The following is a 21,556-nucleotide window of genomic DNA, read 5'->3' as shown; positions in this document are numbered from 1 at the left end:
AGTCTATCCATTTCAGCACATCTTGATTATCTCTTCATCCAATGGAGTTTTTTCATTTTTCCAGTGCTGAGCAAATAAAATCCTTGCTACTATTAATATCAAATATACACTTTGTTTATCAATTTTTTCTGGAATTATACCTAATAAAAAAGTTCAATTTTAAAATCTACATGTTTCCCTAACCCTAACCCCCTTCATTTCTGTTGTCAAGCTGCGAGTAGAGGTGCATTATGAGTCAGCCTTGACACAAACTCACAATAATATGAGTCTGGATGGCACATAACTATAAAACAAATATCAACAGCAACAAATAACAAAAAAACCCCTTCGAATTACATACTTTTAAAGATTTTTCCCTACCTTTATTATTTTTATAAATAACTCAAGGTAGAGAACATATCTATATTCCCTCCTCCTCCTATTTTCCTCACAAAAACAATAATCCAGTGAGTGAGTTGGACTGAGAGAGAGAGATTGGCCAAATGTCAAACATTCCTTTCATTCCTAAAGTGAGATTAGAATTCACAGTGTCCTCCTTTTTAACTTGGGGCCTTAAACAATAGACTAACCTGGCTCTAACAACACATATTTGGGACATAAACACATATCTTCAGCATCTCAAAATGACCCCAGCTAACAGCCTTGTTCCAACACTTGAAGGATAACAATCACCTGATAGGATAGACTGGAGTATTTTGAGAAGCTGGAACAATGGGCGGTAACCAGCAAGATTATATTTAACAGTGACCAGTGCAAAGCCTTGCATTTGGGTGGGGGAAAAAAAACAAAGATACCATATAAAAATGGAGGAAGCATATTTGGCAGCAATGCAAAAAGAACCTGGATGTCTTGGTGAAGCTGAACGTGTACCAAGAAGGTGATGCAGCTGCAAAAAAAAAAAAAAATGCAACTCCAATAGAACTATGATGTCAAGATCAGGAAAACATTGTTTCTTCACTCTTTGCATCAGTCAGACTGCACTTAGAATATTGTAGGCATCATAGCATAGAAAAGATATTAATAAATGTCAGACAAACTGGATCTGGTCCAGAAAGAGCAACTATGACAATAAGAGTTCTGGAAAAAAAAATAAGAGGTAGAGTGACAGGCGTTTGGTATGTTTAGACTGGAGAAGAAAAGCCTGCAGGATGATATATGATATTGACTTCAAGTATTTGAAGGGTTGTCATGTAGGAGATGGGGAAGAAATTGTTCTGCTTTATTTCAGGAGACAGAATAGGAGACGGGTTTAAATTTCAAAGAAGCAGATTTTGATTGGGCATTAGGAGAAATGTTCTTAAAGTGAAAGCTGTTCTGTATTGGAAGAGACTGCTGAGACTGGATGGACGCATGTTGGGGATATTATAATAGTAGATTCCTGCACTGGACAGAGGTTTGGACTAGGTGATCTCCAAGGTCCCTTCTAGTCCTTACATTCTATGATTCTATGACTCCCTCTCCCTCAACAAATGTTGCTGAAATTAGTATCCCACCCTCACCACTGAACAGGATAATTGGAACTGCTGGATGTTATCATTTAGCACAGGGGTGTCAAATTCAATTTCATTGAGGGCCACATCAGCATTGCGGTTGCCCTCGGGGGAGGTGCGGCCTACTGGGTGGGCGTGGATGGAGACGGTGTAGCCTACTGGGTAGGCATGACCAGCTCTACATCGTTCGCATCAAGGGTGCCTGTGGGGGCCTGGGCAGGAGTGGGACAGATCTGAGGGTCTCTGCAAGAAGGGGGTGGGACCGGGGCAAGTGCCAAGGCATGGTCCATTTCTTCATTCCTCACAAAGGGTGACACCTCCCCAGCATGCACCCAAGGGACGGGGCCGACACAGCAGGGGCCGGTTCCTTGCTGTTTCTAGATGGCCTTGTGGGGCTAAGACTGAATGCATTTCAGCATAGATGGCCACCACAAAATTGTACAATGGCTCCTGGCCAGCCTGGGCCAGGGCCAAGGCAGCGGGGGCCATTCCCTCACTGTTTCCAGGATGGCTTCGCGGGCCACATGAAACCATTTCGCAGGCCGCATCTGGCCCCCTGGCCTTGTGTTTGACATGTCTGATTTAGCAAGTCCATACATTTTTCTCCTCTGTGTGCAATGAGGCTTCCAGAGAAACGTACTGAATCCCATAATCCAAATCTAACAGTTCCATTTTCCCACGAATGTTTTTAACCTTTTTGCTTTCTTGCTCCTGGGGTTTCTTGCACAATCCAGAGTTCCTTTTCATCAATTGCTTTTCTCACTTACTTTATTGCAACAGGTTCTGAACAACCACCTACTTCAGTGCTTTGCTCTCAAGTTTCTTATAGCCAGGGCTGCTTCTATAGACACAGAATGATAGTTCAAAGATTGAGGCAGACAACTCCCTCCCCCCAAACACACATACATAGATTCACCCTTCCATAATCTTTCCTATTGGCACCTGTTTTGTATTCTTTCCCACTCAGAGTAATTCTCAGCGTAGTAGGCAACAATATACGCAGTCTTGCTTCTCTTCACACCTAGTTTCTCTTTTTCTTCCTTCATGTGTTCCTCCTATCCTTTTCATTAACTTCTTTACACGAGGAGAACCATCTTATCTGTATCTCTCCAATAAAACACCACATGTGTACTCCTTTCAATCTCTTTTGCCAGTCTTGTGGCACGTACAGTCTTTTTATCCGATTCATTATTTCAAAGTACAGGTAGTCCTCGGCTTAACAGCCACAACTGAGCTCAGACTTTCTGTTGCTAAGTGAGACATTTGTTAAGTGAGTTTTGCCCCATTTTACGACCTTTCTTGCCACGGTTGTTAAGTGAATCACTGCAGTTGTTCAGTTGGTAACATGATTGTTCAGTGCATCTGGCTTTCCCATTGATTTTGCTTATCAGAAGTTCGCAAAAGGGGATCATACGACCTCAGGGCACTGCAAGTGTCATAAATACAAGTCAGTTGTCCAGGGTCTGACTATGGGGATGCTGTCAATGGTCGTAAGTGTGAAAATCGGTACTAAGTCACTTTTTTCAGTGCCATTGTAACTTCAAATGGTCACTAAACGAACTGTTGTAAGTTGAGGACGACCTGTACATACTGTGACATGAGATGTGTGTAAGTCTATACAAGCAAGGGTGCATATTTGCATAAAGAAGGATATAGATCCATACATATGAATGTACTATTTAGGCTTGTACTTAGTTTGGTTATCGCAACAAACCTCATGAATCGTTGCTCTTGAAACCATGCATTGTTTTAAGTGATGCTGTTGGCTTACTTTAAAAAAAAAGTCTTGAACTAACTAGGTCATTTTTATAATACAATAACCCAATTGTTGTCTTTTTGTCAATGTGTCATTGTTAACAAAATAAGAAATACGTCTAGCAACAAAGCCAAATATTTATGCCAAATGCGAAGTAAATTGGAGAAGTGCCTTAAAAAAAAATTAGCTTCACAACAACAGCTTTAGTTTCCATGACCAGAGTGTAGCAAAACAAAAGGTAATAAACAGGTTCTTTTTATAGCTATTGTGCTGCAAAATTTAGGACTAATAAGCAAATCCAAAATCAGTTTTGCAGTTTGTTATCTAGAGAAAGAAAATTGAGATGCTGCTCAAATTCAGTGACAAGTTGCTGAGTCTGATGGTTTATATGTGGTCTGAACTTCATAGTGACCCAAGAAATAAATCCGGTTTATACCTTCCCAGATCCAACTTAGTTTGAAATTCAATTTCCAGTTTCATGCATTGTTTTGAAATATATTACTTAGAAGCAGAACTCAAACAACATGGGAAATATTCTTAATTTCCTCATCATGTTCCAAATATGAAATTTTATCTGCAAGTATAACATTCAAGTGCTTTAAACCTCCTGGGCTGGTTACTTTGAATTGGAGACACACTGAAAAACACTGCCAAACACTTAATATCACTGCAGGTCATCTCCTGATAGGAATATAATTATCTCCCACATGTCCCATTCTGCCTATTCATATATCTGCTACCAAAATACTGTTATCTGCATTCCAATATCACAAGCTGAAATGGAACAAGAACTAATTTTAGGATGACCTTAATTGAGTCACTATCTCAGATCACACCTGGTCTTTGAGTATATATAATTTTCTCTAGCATTTTCATAATATGTAAACTTTGTTATAAGTTTTGATTATAAAATTCTATCACAAAATTCAGAGAAATGCAAATATCAAAGGATAATTGTGTTTCCATCTGTTATTTGGAAAACAACCCAGTTTACATTACAATGCAAATCAGGCCATTTTTTCTCCCTCATCTCTCAAAAGTAGTTTCAATTTCTTTAGAGTCTGAAAATAAGATGATAAACCCAAGCTAGTAAATATACATTCTGCTCATGACGTTTTAATTTCTCTCTCTCTGATTTATAGTCCATTTTCTCGTACTTTGATAATGACCTGTTTGAGGACCAGAATGTTATCCATAAATCTCTTGAGTTTGAATCTGCATATACATCTGTATTTATCTGAAGGCAGCATAAAGGGAGCCAGATTTTGGAAGGGCTGTGGCAAGCAGTTGCCAGAACAGTGGACAAGAGCTGGCAAAACACTGAAGAGAATCAAATTCCTGAATAAAGTATAAATAAAATAGTTAAGGAAGACCATTGGCATGGATCTGAGATGGTTCCCATACATTCCTATGATAGCTTCAGTATACATTTCAGTGTGAATTTTCCACTCTGCTTAATAGATGATTCTACTAATGGTTTATTCCTGGTCCTCCTATTCTTCTGTCTTGCCATCCCTGACAGTTTACTTTCTCACTTAGGGCAGAGGTCCCCAACCTTTTGGGCTCCAGGGACCAGTTCCATGGAGAGAGGTTTTTCCACGGACCAGAGGGTGTGTGGTTTTGTGTGCTACCTGCATCCTGCAGATGGGGCTTTGCTTGTTCGTGTGGACTAGTTGCTGTCATGACATGGCCCAGTACTGGTCCACGGACGGGGGGTTGGGGACCCCTGACTTAGGGTAACTGTCATGACAGCCTCTCCTGATCTTGGCCATCTCCTCAAGACTACCCAGGTTTGAAGCCAACAGAATAACTGCTAACTGAAGGAAGGAGTAGCTGGGGAAGAGAGAGGTGATCTGGGAACATTCAAGAACGAAAAGAAAGGCTGAGAGATATTAATGTTGACAATAGCCTCAGTGCCGAAGTAGAAAGGAAAAGGCTCCAATATAAGAATTCAAGGGAGTCTGTATCCTGAGCTAGTCTGTATGCAGACTGAGAAAATTTCTTTGAAACAGGAATAAGGACTAAACCTATGGAATGCTTTATCTTCTGAAGGGAAAGTGCTGTCATCTGCATTTTTGCTGTTGCAAGGGATAGTCTCAATTCACAATTCAAGAACAGCAAGACAGCTGAATGATTGATGTGATCAGTAATGTCAGTCTTGGAGAAGGATTAGAAAATGCACTTTTTTTAACTTGATGGATTTTAATTGTTTTTCATCATTGCTTTCATGGTATAATTTGAAAACCACCTCCAGACCCTTGCATCTGGCAGTCTTAAAATGTTTAACTGAATAATTAAATAATCATTTAATTATTTAATATATATTATTTAATATTTAATAATATTAAATATTTAATATATATTATTTAATAATTAAATATTGGGTAGGCCTCACTATCTGAACACAAACATGCATTGTCTCTGTGGCAAGATCCGCATTGCCTGCAACCATCTGTCTACAAGCAGTAAGAACATTTACAGCTCAGTATGGTTTCATTTCCAGAAAATCTTTCTGACATTGCTCACAATTGTCAGCTGCATGTACTTCATGGTCAAAGAGGCAAAGATGGCTGAGACCATCTGGAAATTCAAAAATAATTCATCAGCAGATTCCTATTGCCCTTTCTAAGAATCACTGGTATCTCCCTAGTCCTGGTGTTATTGGTTCAGTTGTTGCTTCAATTGCTAGAAGAGGCACAAAGATGAATAATTCAAATAGGCAACATAATTTTCTTGAATTTATCAACACTCCAAATTTAACTGTTGTGCACTATGATTCTGGCTGTTTCAAAAAATATATAGAAAGAATCACATGTGTGCTGTATTCAGTTAATCTATTGATGAAGCAATCAAACTGCCCAATTTGGATGAGGATAAAAATTATTTCAGGGGCAAAAAAAGAGGTACTTTTTGTTGGTTAATTAAGCCCCTATGTGCCATGCCGTATTTCCTATCTAAATATGTGCTTCTATAACAGAGAAAAGAAATGCTTTTTAGGACAATTCTTCCATTTGCACTAAGGCAAACTTCTCCTCAGGGGAAGTCAGTAGTTCAAATGACAGGGCAGATACAGAGATGAATCTTTTGATTCCCAATTCATTTTTTTTTCAATGATTTGATTGAAGATTACATTATACAAATAAAACTACATACTGTGGAAATACATTAAAAATTAAGAAATCTAAAAAGTGCAGAAAGAAAAAAGAAAAGTAAATTATAGAAAGCAAACTTCCCCCTTCATCCCCAGCAAATAAAACAACATTAACATATCTTAAAATACCCCTGAACACTTCTTCATTCCATACTTCATCCCATTCTCTATAAGCCCATTTCTATTTCTCCATATTATTCAGCAAAAGTCCAGTAAGGATGATCAAAAATAACAACGTAATTATTACAAACTGTATCTATTATATCCAATTGGAATCCTTCCTTTTATATTTAGATCTCCGCTTCTATTTAAACAAATCCCCGTTTCCTCTCTTCAAATAATCAAGGTCCAATCCCAGTAAGAAAAAAATTACAAAAATAGCCACCATCATCCAGTTCCAATTAAAAAAACCCCACTAAACATCACCCGAAATAGCAACTCATTGTTATCAAAAATAACTTAAGTATCTCTTATGTCCAATTTAAATATTTCCTTTTATAGCTCCATTTCTATTTAAACAAATTCCCCCATTCCCTCTTTTCAAATAGTCAACATCCAATCCAGTAACTCTGTATTATGTTGACTTAGTTTGCCACGCTCCCCTATGCTCATCTATTGCTTGTACCCTCTCCTTTTAGATTCTTTTTAGATTTTTGTTTTTACATTTTTTAGCTTTTATATATAATGTTTGCTCTGAGGTATCTTTCATGCTTTTTAATTTTCTGTATCCCATCCTTTATGTTGGTCTTTGACTGTAATAGAGGTGTGGTGTCAAAATGAGTAGTTTAGATGAACCCCTGCTAGAGGTTTTTAGCTCAAATTCTTAAAAGATAGCCTTCTGTGCAAATTTTGTGCAGCAGTGAAGCTATCACCAGATACGGTTGGGCCAACAGGTAAGAAATGCAGGCTCAAGATGACTATAACTGAGGGCTGAACTGACTCAAAAGAAATGTGGATGGTATCCTGAAGAAGTAGAAATGCTGACATTTTGCTGACCATAGTAGCATTCTATCCCCAATAGAGATCTCAGTGAATCATGTTTGCCTAGGAGGGTGATATAGAGATGAGGACCGTATCAGTCACCCTAACCTAACTCCAACCCTGCTATCCCTATCCCTACCCCTATCCCGATCCCCAAAGTCCTAAGTTGCTAAATTGCTGCTCTAAAAGATCAGGATAACACAAAATAAATAGGGGGGAGTCCAAACCAAGGACAGTCAACTGTTACCTGATCTTTAGGGTTAGGGTTAAAGTCTTTATGTTCCAAACGCAAAAGTTACTTTATTTGTTTGTTTAAAAGACAAGTACAATAAATACTTTTACACAAGACAGCAAACGTTTTGATAAGAGTTTCTCTCTTTCTTTCTTGTATTGCATTAATTCTTGTACATTGGACCAAGTCACGTAACTTTACATTTTTATTTTACAAATTAGAAATTATATGCTAAAACAATACCGGTAATCCTCGACTTACGATCACAATTGAGCCCAAAATTTATGTTGTTAAGTGAGATGGTTGTTAAGTGGATTTTGCCAGATCTTACGACTTTTCTTGCCACAGTTTTAAATGAATAACTGCAACTGTTAAGTTAATAACCTGGTTGTTAAGTGCATCTGGTTTTCCCACTGACTTTGCTTGTCAGAAGGCTTGCAAAAGGGAATCACATCATCCCAGGACATTGAAACCATCATAAATATGAACCAGTTACCAAGCATCCAAATTTTAAGCACATGACCATGGGAATGCTGCAACAATTGTAAGAATGAAAAAGTGTCATAAGTCATTTTTTTCAGTGATGTTGTAACTTTGAACGGTCAGTAAACAAACTGTTGTAAGTCGAGGACTAACTGTACTAGTGAGACTATGTCACTTATAATTCTGGCATCCATTCGTATGCATAGGAGAGAGATTGGAGTGTGAGAAAGAAGGGGAGGAAGGAGGATATTACATGTACATTAAAATAATCAAACAAGATTGTTGAGACTAGAGCCTACCGTTATGTTGCTTCATAATCAAGTGCAGACATTGTCCCTTCTGAGAGAAACTTATCAAGACATCGATCTTGTTTCTCAGCTATATTATGCATGAGATAACTCCTTGAGCCATTTCAAATTGTTCTCTGGTGCTGCAGCTAAATACTGGGCAATCATTTTCAAGGTGACTTTTCATTTGCAGTCTCGCTTCATTTTCATTCCTAGTTAACCGCGTAGCAAGTCAAATAGTGAAAAACTGCTCTAATTTCATCACCGAGACTCTTTTTAAAAAATGGGGGTTGCTTAATTCTGCATACTTTGGGTTAATGACATGATTTGCTAGTCAGTGTCTGTGAAGAAAAGATGTCATTTAATGTCACAATCACCGGTGCCTTAGCAATCTTCATCTTTGCTTCTCTGGTAGATCTTGCCTATTCCAAGGAGTGCACTTGAATCCTGTTTCGGCAGGCCTCTTTTATCACAGGTCTACAAATAGAAATATGTTTGCACATTTCTGTTGCTGTGCACTAAGTTTCTTTGGGACAAGTTTGGACTCGCCTATGCACGGCTAATAGCTCACTGTTTGATCAAGAATATGCCTGCTGGTGACGCTGAAAAATATGATATTAGGGATAGAATCGCTATTTCTCTGGTGATAGTTGATATGAGCCTAGGAAGATGCCTACTGAGGCTGGCCCAGCCCTATCTACGTTAATTGCTTTGGGTCTTCTGAGACTTAGGACTTTTCCAATCCAGCCCTGGTGATTAAGGCCTCCAAGTGGAGCTGCTAAGGATCTGGACTTGAAACTAGAAGATACAGCCCTCCCTATCAGCATTAGCTTGTTCATGGTAAAAAAAAAAAATACTATGCCTTGATGTTCCCCTGATCAAATGGCAAGATGTTCCTTTGTTGTGATCAATCTGAGGGCTGTCTCAATTCCTCTCATTTCATAATTGGAATCTACGATTTTAGCAGGGTTCTCTCTCCATCACTCTTATCAAGTTTTAAACTACAGTATTGACTTACATACACTGGTTTTAGATGATCAGTAATGCCAATGCAGATCACTTGTAGTGTTACTTCTTTCTAGAGCCCTGCTGAAGAGATATCCTCCTGTACTGAGAAAGCTTCTGTTTGCAGTGTTATGTTGAATCAATGCTTCCTGTTGCCTGGTAAATGGAAGGACTTGTTTTGCCATGGAACCAGTTTATTAGATGTGGGTTGAAGTATTTGGGAGGTAAAACTGATCACTGGCAACTAACCAGTATGGCACACAGCAGGGAAACAAAACAGGTGGTACCGTAATTAATAAAGGATGGCAGTAGATGAAAGCAGGACTTGTCACCCAAAGAGGTTATCAAGATTTTGTAGTGTTAGCAGTAGGTAGCAAGCTTATTTAGGTTCCGGATAGGAACAGGAATAAATTCAACTCTGCTTCCTTCAGTGAAAGATCAAATCAGTTTATTACAGCCATGTGGCCAGAAACAGTAAAATATCCAGTTTTGGGCAATGAAAGATCTTGAGTGGGGCTATTTTAGCAGGAAGAGCAGAGTTTAGGCTCCTGGAATTCACTGAGTATTGGTTTACTAGAACCCCAACATCTATTAGTCAAAGCCCAGTACAAATTAGAAGCAGGAAGAATGAAATCAATTATCTGCTATGTTTCATAAGAAATGGGTCTTCTTGAATTTAACCAGGGCTCAGATTTGAATACATATGTGCAGTAAGTTAATTTTCCATTGTTAACAAATCTTCTAGGTTGCTTAGACAGTTCCTTTGTCTCCATCTTACTATCAGATAGGCACCTAACCATCACAGTGTAAATTATGTGCACCAGTATGTAAAGACACACATGAGATAACAATGAGCTCAATATTATATCCCAGTGTAATTGTATACAAATTATAGTAAAGCAATTTAAATCTTCTATTACATGTTTAATTACAGAAGAAACATTCTCCCAGTAATCATAAAGAATTGTATATAAATTTGTAGTTGTAAGGGAATGTCTCATCTGTTAGTCAGTCAATTGTTTTCTTTGTCCAGGACGTCTATACAAGGGACTTATTATGCTCAATCAAAAAACTGAACTGATACCTCACCAAAGCCAAAGAAATACTTCCAATGCCACATGCAGTGTCCAACTATGTGCATTTCTATCCATGGGTATTTTTTCACATCAGTTAGCTGCATAAAAAATAATTGACAAATGACCAACATAATTTCTAATTCTTTATAGGATGAATTCCAAACAGATAATTGGCGGTATGGTTGGTGTCCATGCCTACACTGCATATTATACTATGTGACAATATACTCACTGATATAAAATACCTTACTACTGACTTTTGAACTTTAATGGTGTGGTTGTATCTTCCATAAATGTCCATGCATAGAAACAGAACATCAATTATTATGATTTATAAAGCAGAATCCAAGAACACAATAATTTGGCATCTGAAGAATATGAGGTGCTTGTTTGAAGGCTAACAATTTTTCTGATTGTTAAAACATGTGTATGTGAATTGCCCATGTAATGATAAAGTGATTATGGAATAGCTTTGACACAATCCAGTAGAGATCCAGATCTATTTAACACAGTTCTTCTGCCAATTAAGTTGGCTAGCTTAGTCCTCAGATATTCACAGATGGGCAGGGCTTCCAGTAATCTTAGGAATACACTTCTGTGCATCGTATTTGCCTTGATTTCTAGCCCCTCAGTGTCCTAAAGAGCTATGCTTCTTTACTTTTGTTGTCATTTCTTGCCTGGGAATATCACCAGGGGTACATTAGATGCAAGGGTGAGCTCCCCCTCCATATCCTCGTGGTTTCACCATTTTAACTACTGTTATTTTTAATGTCTTTATTTCTTATGTGTATTAGAATTGGTATGACTTGTCAGATAGATTTTCTCCTCTAGTTTAAGCTGCTGAAAGTTGATTTAAAATTTAGCCTTTAATCATATGATCTGATATATGCAAAGGAATGTGACTTCAGTATTAAACAAACTCTTTAGTTGTTCTTCAAGGTATAGGGTAGGAAATCTGTCCTGGCACCACAATTCATTACTTGGAGCTATCTTGAGTGTGAAGCCCCACATAATGTACCTGCACAATACTATATGTACTCTGCCCGGTGAGATGCAGCCTTTCCAAATATTGCTAAAGGATTCATAATGTTGATAATCATACAACTACAATAAAAACGTAGTCACATGATGAATTATTGTCAAGACCTGCTGTTTTTAGAATATAGAAGGTTCATCTTTGTGCTCAGCTAATCCATGCAGTCAACTATCTTCCCATCGGCACATAAGAAGTGGCAATATTGTGGGGAAAGACCTTGGGTTGCTTTTTCAACAGAGTGGGTTGTCAAAAGGCTATAAGCTAACATATATCGCGTTTGCAATGGAAAACTATTCTCTTTATTCCCAGCTAAATTTAAAGTCCAATGGAACTTCAGAGAATCCAGCTGGGAAGAACTGCCATTGTATGAGAGAAAGTTAGAACAATATCTTAAATTTCTTTTTCAACTATCTAGATTACAAAGGCTGCTGTCCTATCAGATTGTCTTAGTTCTAAGCGTCTTTGTAAACAATAGGTCTCACTGCTCTATAGGTGTACTAGAAAGAGTTTCTACTGTAAGCCATTGAAATTCTCGTATTTAGCAGCGATTCTCACCAATGGGCCATGCTAAGTTCTATATGTCTTATATATTCTGTACTTTAAGAATAACTCTTGACTGTAAGATGAGAAATTACAATGCACGCTAATAGAAAATTACATTGGGTCTGCATTGAAAACACCTAAGGGCTTTCTTTAGATATTATCATCATCATTATCTCCATAATTACAAGCGATAATATTAAAAAAAATACATCCACTAGAATGAATAATGAAAAACCATTTGTCTAAGCATTTAAAATTAGGGAGGCAGGTTTGATTGCTCCTAGTTCCCAAAAGTTAGAATAACGCACAGTGTGAAAATGCAACTGAAGAAGAGATGAAGCAAAAAGTTTCTTCTGGGATGAGAATCAATTCATCTGACACCACCATTGCCGATTCATTGGGGAAATCTTTCCTTTCCAAATCTTTGCCGTATGTTTTGGAATGGAAAACAAGCTCCTTTAATTCTTCACTAGAATGGCCTCAAAGTCCAGTGGAGCTGGAGGGAATCCAGTTGGGAAGAACTGCCTTCAGGTGAACGAAGGTTGGAACAAAAATAGGGCCTTCAGGTAGCTGGGATATCAAATTGCAAGCTGAATCCTTAATTGCATAGAATTCACAGAAGAAGGTGGTTGGGCTTAAATGAGCTGAAAGCCTTTCCTTATTGTGGATTATTAAGCTTGCAGACTATTTTGAAAAAGATTTTGAAATTGCACTCATCTTCCAGCGTGAGCCAGACATAATCAGAAATAATGTGTATAGCGTGGGTATATTTAAAGGTTGGATGGGGTTTAATTATCGTCCTATCATTGGGATTGTGCAGTTTGTACAGATAGTAAACACAAAAGCATCTTGTCCATAGGGCACACCGGGATGCCAGGTGGGTTTGTTCATGCTCATCTCTCAAACAAAAATGGACATTCAATAGCTACTTCATTTACACTTGTTCCCTCCTAACAAGAGACCTGTCTTAGCGTTCATTTGGCAAAGGGCAAGGCTTCTATGGGGTATGAATCAATGTACTATGCCTTCATTAACCATTGCAATGGACTGAAGAAACAAAGCCCAACAGAGCTTTATTTGCAGCTTGGGTAGCATCAGCTTGAATTACTTCATTACACAGAACTAGACAAGTGAATGGGTGCAATTGAATCATCGAATCCAAGGGCACTGCTATTCTTATAGCTTCCTTTGTTTCTCCTTTTGCTGCAGAAAAACCACGGATGAACAGTATCCTCACCTCTGCTACAGAGCCCTATGATTTGTCCTTCTCCAAATCTTTCCAGAACCTCTCACACCTCCCTCCATCGTATGAGTCTGCAATTAAGACTAATCCAAGTAAATATTCTTCTCTGAAGAGATTAAGTAGGTTTCATTTCATTAACGTACTACTTGATGTGGATGATTTTTTTTGTTGTTTTGCTTTGAAAAAGAAGGGTGGTGGAGGGAGTACAGCACTATAAGCATCTTTGTGCTGTAGCTGTGTTTCATTCTTTCTTCCTGTAACAGAGAAATCTTTTCTATCACACCAGCTTGCCTCAATGGCCTCTTTTTCATGCTCATTAAATCACACTGCACCAATTCAGGTCGATCTTAACACTACAGGTTATTAAGTAGGTTTATACATTTCAGAAGGCCAAAAATTAGACTATTATCAATAACGAAAATACAATTTATTAAACAATACTTGAGATCCACGATTTTGAAAGCAATCAAGTAATAGCCAGTTGATTGTCAATGGAAACTGTAGCTGCAAAAAATATCTGAGACTAATGCAAAACAATGCAAAGGGACTCCTAATTTATGACACTTGTGAGAATCTTCAATTCAGTGACAGAAGATGAAGAGAGAGAGAGTTCAAAAGAAGAAGAAAAAAGCAGGAGATTTAAAGAAGTGATTCACTTTAATGGACCATACACAGAGTTCAGCAGAAAATAAAGATGTAGCATTAAATCTCCTTGCTACAGCAAAGAAGGAGAAATGTTCAAGTCTTCCTTAGAGCACAAAAGGCATAAGATTTAAGATGTGGCATTCACAAACATACACAGGTGCTAAGATGGTTAGATTCTTGAACATATTGCAGGGCACAGCTTATGTGAGGGATAAAGAAAGAGGCTGCCTCCTTGATAAGAAAGCAGGAAAAGAACCAGAGAGGGAAATAGAAATACAGAGAAAAAGAAATTACCTTTGCAGTTTTGCTGGGCTAGTTTTGCCAGCTTATATGATGGAAGATGCCTTTTCTTCATTTGGATATAAACATAATACAGGGGGTGTGGAGAAAGAGAGAAATGTTCAAGTTAGTTATACAGTTTATCTACTGTCTCCATCCTCAAGAAAGCCATTTCCTCTTATTTTCTTAAATGCTTGTGAGCCACTTTTATAATTTTCTTGAGAAATTTAGCAAATTAAATTAAATCCAACAAAATAATCACTATGGATCTGACCTGGTAACGATTTCTATGACTCTTGCCCCTTCATTGATATCCACAATTTTAAAATCATTTCCTCAGAGGATAGAAGGAATTGGGACAATCCATAGGGGTTGCAAATATTTTTGCCTGAATTTTAATAATGGAAAGAATTTGCCAGCATTTTTGCCAAATTGAAATTGAGACATTCTTTCCAACTGTACATTGTTTCTACCTAGCATGTTAAAGCTTTTAGTTACTCCCCTTGTTGATGATCCAACAGACTAAGGCTCCCATTTGTTTTCCTACAGAACTTTTATGGCCCAGTTTTATTACAGTGGGGTTCATTACAACAGAGAAAATCAAAACTCAGCCAAAAAGAAGATCACAGACTCTTCCTTCTTGAACAATCACATTAAATACAATTAGTTCTAACACTGTCTCTCTTTTCCAATTCTTTGTTTCTCTTGCTGTAAGAAAAAAAAATAGAAAAACGATTTCTAAAGATAAAGATTAAACTCTCAAAGCAGACAATATTGAAAAGACGGGGGGGGGGGGAACCTGTATTTAGAAAGGTTTTCTATCATAAAATTAAAATTGTTTTATGCCGCCCAGGGTCATTTTCCGTCAAATGGCCAACCATATAAATGTGATTAGTAAATAAATTTATGAAACTAATTTTAATGAAGAAAGCATACTTTTTTAAAAAGTCACATTGCAGGAAAAGCAAGGCTATACAAGTATTGGGGTTGGCATCTGGTTTGGTTGATGACATTTCCTCCAGACAAAGAATATTGACAGAGAATTTGGATATATGCTTGCTTGCTTGTCAAAATGACTTGCCAGACATAACAAATGCAAATATCCTTCTGTTAAATTTGCAACTGTCTTGTATAAAATTAAACAATCAGCCTTGCAAACAAGGAATATGGAGGATGTTCCAACAATCGTACACTGAAAATGTCATCCCTGGGTCTTTTATATAGCCTTTTACTCATGGCTTGATCCAAGCAGTGCAAAAAATTTGATGCATAGAAGGTAAGAAGGATAATACCTGCCAGCACCCTTGGTCGAAGTTCAGGCTTTAAGATATATACCTTCTTCAGGTTGATCATTCATCATTCATTCATTCATTCACTCATTCTATTCAATTTGAATGCTACCTGGCCAACTCTGGGTTTCTCCCAACAAAAGAGTAAAATAAAAACAAGATACAAAACAATTAATCAGAAGAGTTGCTGTTTTCTACTTTATAGTCTTGACATCTATATTTTTATTATCTTTATTATAGCTATTTCAAAAGGATGCTTTGCTTTGGCTATAATTTTTCAGAGACACCTTTGCTTCATAATACAATGCACCCCTTTACTTCACCATTCTAGAAGGTAGAGTTGCAGGTTCAACACATCTTGAGAATGCAAATTTAGCAAGATCTGGCCCCTTTGGTGCATGAGTACCAAGTGCAGCATTGTCCATACTGATTGAACATAAATTCATATGAAAGGGTATAGTCTACAAGAAGCCACTGCCAGTGTGTCAGTGCTTTTGCTTATTGCCTTTACACCTATTTCATATATTGATTATTCTGAAAAAAAAGGCACGGTTCCCCTTTTTTTTTACTTTCACCTCTTTTTCCAGCTCTTTATTTAATCTTTCGATTTCTCTTCTCCATCTAGCTGACAAGGAAGCAGAGGAATATTACTCTCGAAAGAGGCACCTTCCAGACTTAGCAGCAAGGGGGACCCTCCCTCTCAATGTCATCCAGTTATCCCAGAAACAAGTCAGCCAACGGGAGCGGCCACGCCGTGTAATGCGGGCCATGTCCCAAGATCGGGTGTTGTCCCCAGAGAGAATCATGCCTGAGGACTTCAGTATGTCTTATGAGCAGATCCTCTCAGATGAACAGCTGTTGTCTACCGAACGTCTTCATTCCCAAGACCCTCTGCTTTCTCCAGAGCACTCGGGCTTTAGAGAGCAGTCCATGTCACGAGCTTTGTCCCACTCTGATGTATTTGTTTCAACACCTGTCTTGGATCGCTACCGGATGACTAAGATGCACTCCCATCCCAGTGCCTCAAATAACTTGTACAACACCTTGAGTATGAACCAAACCTCAGCCAAACGCCAAGCATTTGCCTCCCGGCGACACAACACAGTGGAGCAGCTGCACTATATTCCAGGATACCATCACCATTACCGCACAGCCAGCAAGACAGAGGTGACTGTTTGATCAGAGACACTGTGTTCCTTGTAGATAATTCATGTGGACCAGATGGTTCAGTGCCGTATACTGCAGCGGCCTTATGGCCAAGATAACCTCTAAGACAGACTCTTCCAACAGTCCTGTCGGTATTGTTTTGAACATTCATTTTCATGTTATTGACAAAAAACGGGAAGAAGAAAACCTGAATAAGGAGAGATTATATACATGAAGTTTTGTGACATGCTCAGTTTCTGTCAAAGAAAGTCATGCTAGTGATGGCTTCTTTCACAGGCTCACTAACACCAATTATTTCATGTTTACTAAGTCAGGCTATTACTTTTACAACCATTATGACAAACAGTCTTGCAAAATTAGCAGAATATGGTATTAGTTCAGGTTTCTCTCTGGCAGAGTGAAAATCTATTATATTACAGTGCTTGCTAGGTGCTGCATCTTACCAAGAGTGTCCAACAGGTGTCTTTGCTGAGTTCTGTTCTAACTGTATGTAGTCCACCTGTTAGAAGATAGTGCATTTCCATGTGAGCATAATTCTTCCTGATTTGGAAAGAAATTATAGTGGCAAACAATATTAACTAGCTTAACAAAATTCAAGAGAAGTGGTTAAGAAACCACTTAATTTTACATATCATTGCCAAGTATACAGTACATAAACCCAGGAGTATCATGATTGCAGTAGATATAATAAATAAACAAAGAGCAGAAACTATTCCAGTGCCTAGAGATAAACAGTCCTAGATGCAAGAAGGTGTGAAAAGGGTTTGATTACAAGCACAATTATGTTAAGAGTGTTTGCCACCATCCCCCTTTTCATTTATACTCTAAATTTCCAACATTCTAATGTATCTATATATAAATTATTCTCTCTACTAACAAGTCAAATCACCTATTTTCACTGGGCAGATCATTTTTATGTCCAGGATATAGTTGCTTCTGAGAGAGATCCAATAAGATGTATGGAGTAGCTTTAGCTCAACTAGCATTCTATGAACATATAACGACAACTCCATTTTGGCTTGGTTTCTTGCCAGACTACAACTTTTATTCAATTGTTCTTGGGAGTTCCTTGTTTTACACATTTTCTTAAAAAGAATAATCATCCTAAAGCCTTCTCATAGCCAAATGATATCTTTGAACTGCCAGTTTTTTTCTCTGTCTTAATCCCATCCATCAAGTGAGATGCTCAAGCATCTCAAGTACCAATTTGGCATATTATACAGCCATTATACAGTGGTAATTAGACACTGGGTGTCTGTAAAGTCTTTCAAATAAATGTTTATAGATCCAGCATTTGTTGGATTTTGTACAGTTGGAAGAGATATTCTAATGAACATATTTCTAGAGACTAACCCCTAACGTTCCTACCTGGCCCTGAGCTCTGCCCCTAAAAGAGCTGGAAGGTCTGTGTGAATCTCTAAAATGTTGCTTTGTGCCATTATGTTCTTGTATCCTCATATTACGGGAGTATTGCCAGGTTTGCACAGTAGCACCTGGACATCTTGCCTCAAAGGGGATTCCACAGAGCTTCACGATACAAACAGGTACATTGATTAAAGGTTCCTGAGGTATGTGGCTTTCTCTGGACAGAGATTCTTCATCCAGTTTTTCTTCAGGTTCTCACAGTGTTTTTCAAAGAAACAACCATGTAAATAGTGATACTTGTCCTTTTTTGTTTTTTTTTTTTTTTAGTAATATGACTTTGTTTACAGCACCAGCAAGAAGTAGCAAAGGACTGTTTTTGCTGGCATGTGATGTTTGTAGACCACAGACTGGAGCCATATGAAACACTGTGCTTTGCTTAACAGAAACTGGGCTAAGAGGGGGAAATGGTGGTGGCTACCATAATTGGCTCTCTGCCTTCGAGTGACAGATGTGAGTTTTGGATTACTTATCATTAACTGTAATGTATGTAAGGAAAACCACGGGGAGGTGGCAACAATTCTCTGAGTGTTCTGGAATTTGTACTATTTTCTGCCCTCAAGTGTAGCTGTCTCCAAACATCTCTGGCTCTGTACAATATGGATAATACAATGTCTGCGATTTACTAATACAAAAATAGCATTGTTGCCCAGAAGCATAAGAGCACTGCATTATCTGACATGAAAAGCCAGCTATATAAATAGTTTGCTTCAATCTTCCTTTACGTAAACTCTGAGACAGTGGTGGGATTCAGCCCGTTTGCGCCAGTTTGGCAGAACAGGTAGCTAATTTTTTGTTGCCCAGGCCCAGAATGGACTTCCGGAAGCAGCATCCAAACAGAGAACCGATTGTTCGCATATTTGAATCCCACCACTGCCCTGAGAGTATTGACTACATGGATTAACCTAATATTTGAGAAAAAGAATTTCTGGGCTTTCACTTGTTGAAGCAGTGGGTGAAAGATCCACTCAGTAATTTTAATGTTGTAAAGATTTCATATCATCTTTTCGAGCAGAGGTGATTTTCTGTAGCAATTGTCTTAGTCTTATAGCAGCTTTCAACAAGACCAAGAAGACCTTGTCCTTTCAGCAACTTACATGATCTATATTAATCATCAGCACATCTTTCCTTACAAGCTCTCTGAGGACACTGTAAAAGAGACATGGTGGTATCCTGAGGGTTAGAGTATTGCTGAGGTCAGTTCTGCCTGGAATTTGATTTAAAAATTAGTTTGCTGTATTGAGAAAATTTGCTAAGGTCATAGCTGGACTGAACACTCTTTTCATGATCACAAATAATCTTGAAGGGTGCATTTCAAGATTGACAGGAAAAAAGTGGAACTGCGAAGGAGAAAATGGACAAAGTCTGGCCAAAACAAAACACCAACAACAAAAAAAAGGAAATCCATCTGGATTATTTTCAAATGATTCATTTTTTCCTACACTTAACTTTATCAATTAATTTGAGATTTCCCCCATATTCTGAAACTCTTTGCCTCATCAGGTCATAGCAAAGCTTGGAGGAAAGAAATACGGCTTGTTGGTTGCTCCTTCATGCTATGAAGTGAGCCGTTCTTATTATTTTAGCTCCTTCATAGTGTTGTCTATCTATAACTATCCTAACTTCAGATTAATCTTACATTTGATTGGCTCATCAGACTATTAAAATGTAATGACTGATCTTCCATGTCACATTTGAAATATGCAGACCTAATACAAAAATTTCACAAGGATGAAAGTTAACAAGTTTTATTAATCTATTTTTACAGCTTCTAAAGATAAGGCAGTTTTTAAGAATTTACAAGCGAAATTATAACCTATCTTTCCACTGTATAGCTGAAAAAAAGTTTTAAAAAACCTAAAAATGTGATATGCTTGAAAAACACTGCAGATTAAAGAGCAGAATTATTAGCTAGCCAAATTCAGCCAAAGGACTTGATGAAAAGGACAATTAGCAAGGAATTAAATGGAATTTGCTTATTGCATGTTTTACAAACCTCCTTTCTATTAAATAAGTTCCACAAAGAATTTAAGGAGTGCTTCAAAAATTTACAGATAATTTTGAGGGGAGGAGGGAACAAGAAAATGGGATGCAGTCCTAGAAAAAGCTGGATGTTTGTTTGTTTTTTAAGTTGCCTATTCTCATTGAATTATATGACCGAAAAGGGCAAATCCATTTTAGCTTGAAAAGCAATTTGTCAAGCTATGAGCTACAAGACAAATATAAAGACAGCTTGATTGGGTTACATAATCTCTCTCTCTCTCTCTCTCTCTCTCTCTCTCTCTCTCTCTCTCTCTCTCTCTCTCTCTCTCTCTCTCTCTCCCTCCCTCCCTCCCTCCCTCCCTCCCTCCCCCCCCTCTCTCTCTCTCTCTCTCACACACACACACACACACACACACACACACACAATCAGCCAATCCACCTTGTTTGGTATGTTTGAATCACAATTGGCAGCAACAAGCGTACCAATTGCCAGGACCCCTGGAAAATGTCCTCATAGGAAAGTTATTTGTGGCACTCCTGTTTTAAAAATGTGGGATTGTTTACCTTTTGTAAAAAAAATTATTTATCCACCTTTTCTAAAACTTTTCAGATGGCTTTCAACAGTGCCAGAAAAAGTACATTGATTATTCCTATGTTGTAGCGGAGTGAGCAGAATCAGGATTGGTTGGTAAATTGCTAGGTATTTTGCAGGGGATGTGTAAATGCTGCTGACTCCCCCTTTTCCAATTATAGCAACAGCTAAGAAGTTGCTGAAAAAGAAAGATTGGGGAAACCCTAGAGATGAATTATGGGTGCAAGACCTACCAATCACCAGCTCCTTTGTTGAGAATGTGCTATTCCTTATTAATGCCTCATTTTCTTACCTTAGCCCTTGTTTTGCACCAGACTTGGTTAGTGTATCATAAAGCGTATAAATAGAAAGCAAAGGGAATTTTGTACATCTCAGGTCTTGCACATTACAGTTTTGGTTATAGCTAGTGTGGGGAATCTAAGGCTCTCCAGATAGCATAGGAAGATTAGGACCAAGGCAAGTCATAATCCAATTTCCGTGAGGTTCTGAATCCTTACCTTGTACTTTCAAAGGAATCTTTCTAAGCCCTGGCATCAATGGGTACTGCTTGCTCTCTTTGGGTACTTAGTAGGAGGAAATCAGGAAGGGAAACTCAAATGTATATAAGAAACATTGTGATTAAACTGATAAGAAGCAAAGGCTCTTCTTATGAGGCTACACATTTCACATGCCTATATAGAAGAAGCTTGTATCTTGTCTATGTTTATTGAATAGGAGGAATACAGTTCATTTATTTTGAATTTAAGCGCACAAGGTTTCAAGAGAGCATCAAGATGCATCGTTTCCCTTCTATTTTGGGATCTTTTTGTTATCAGCAGTTCCAATATGTGCCAACAGCAGCCTGTGAAATTACTGATTTAGCCACCAGTACAAACTACTCACCTAAGCAAAGCCCC

At 38.0% G+C, this 21,556-nt stretch overlaps 1 protein-coding gene across 2 annotated transcripts in view; it reads left to right on the top strand.

The window, feature by feature from the left end:
- The window catches only part of SHISA6 (shisa family member 6), a 363,728-nt gene extending 343,406 nt beyond the window's left edge, over positions 1-20,322 (top strand). The window contains exons 6-7 of one of the 2 annotated variants that reach the window (XM_039359558.1): positions 13,250-13,402; positions 16,122-20,322. In XM_039359558.1, the coding sequence (XP_039215492.1) occupies positions 13,250-13,402; positions 16,122-16,675 (707 nt within the window). In that variant the 3' untranslated portion in view covers positions 16,676-20,322. The remainder of the gene's footprint in view (positions 1-13,249; positions 13,403-16,121) is intronic. The other variant, XM_039359559.1, reaches the window with a different exon arrangement.
- The last annotated feature ends 1,234 nt before the right edge of the window (positions 20,323-21,556 follow it).

Source organism: Crotalus tigris, unplaced genomic scaffold (genome assembly GCF_016545835.1).
Source record: "Crotalus tigris isolate CLP2741 ecotype Arizona unplaced genomic scaffold, ASM1654583v1 scf7180000019078.1875890, whole genome shotgun sequence".
In the NCBI taxonomy this organism is placed as follows: domain Eukaryota; kingdom Metazoa; phylum Chordata; class Lepidosauria; order Squamata; family Viperidae; genus Crotalus; species Crotalus tigris.
Note: the sequence above shows the minus strand (reverse complement) of the source record. Positions and strands in the feature narration are given on the sequence as shown.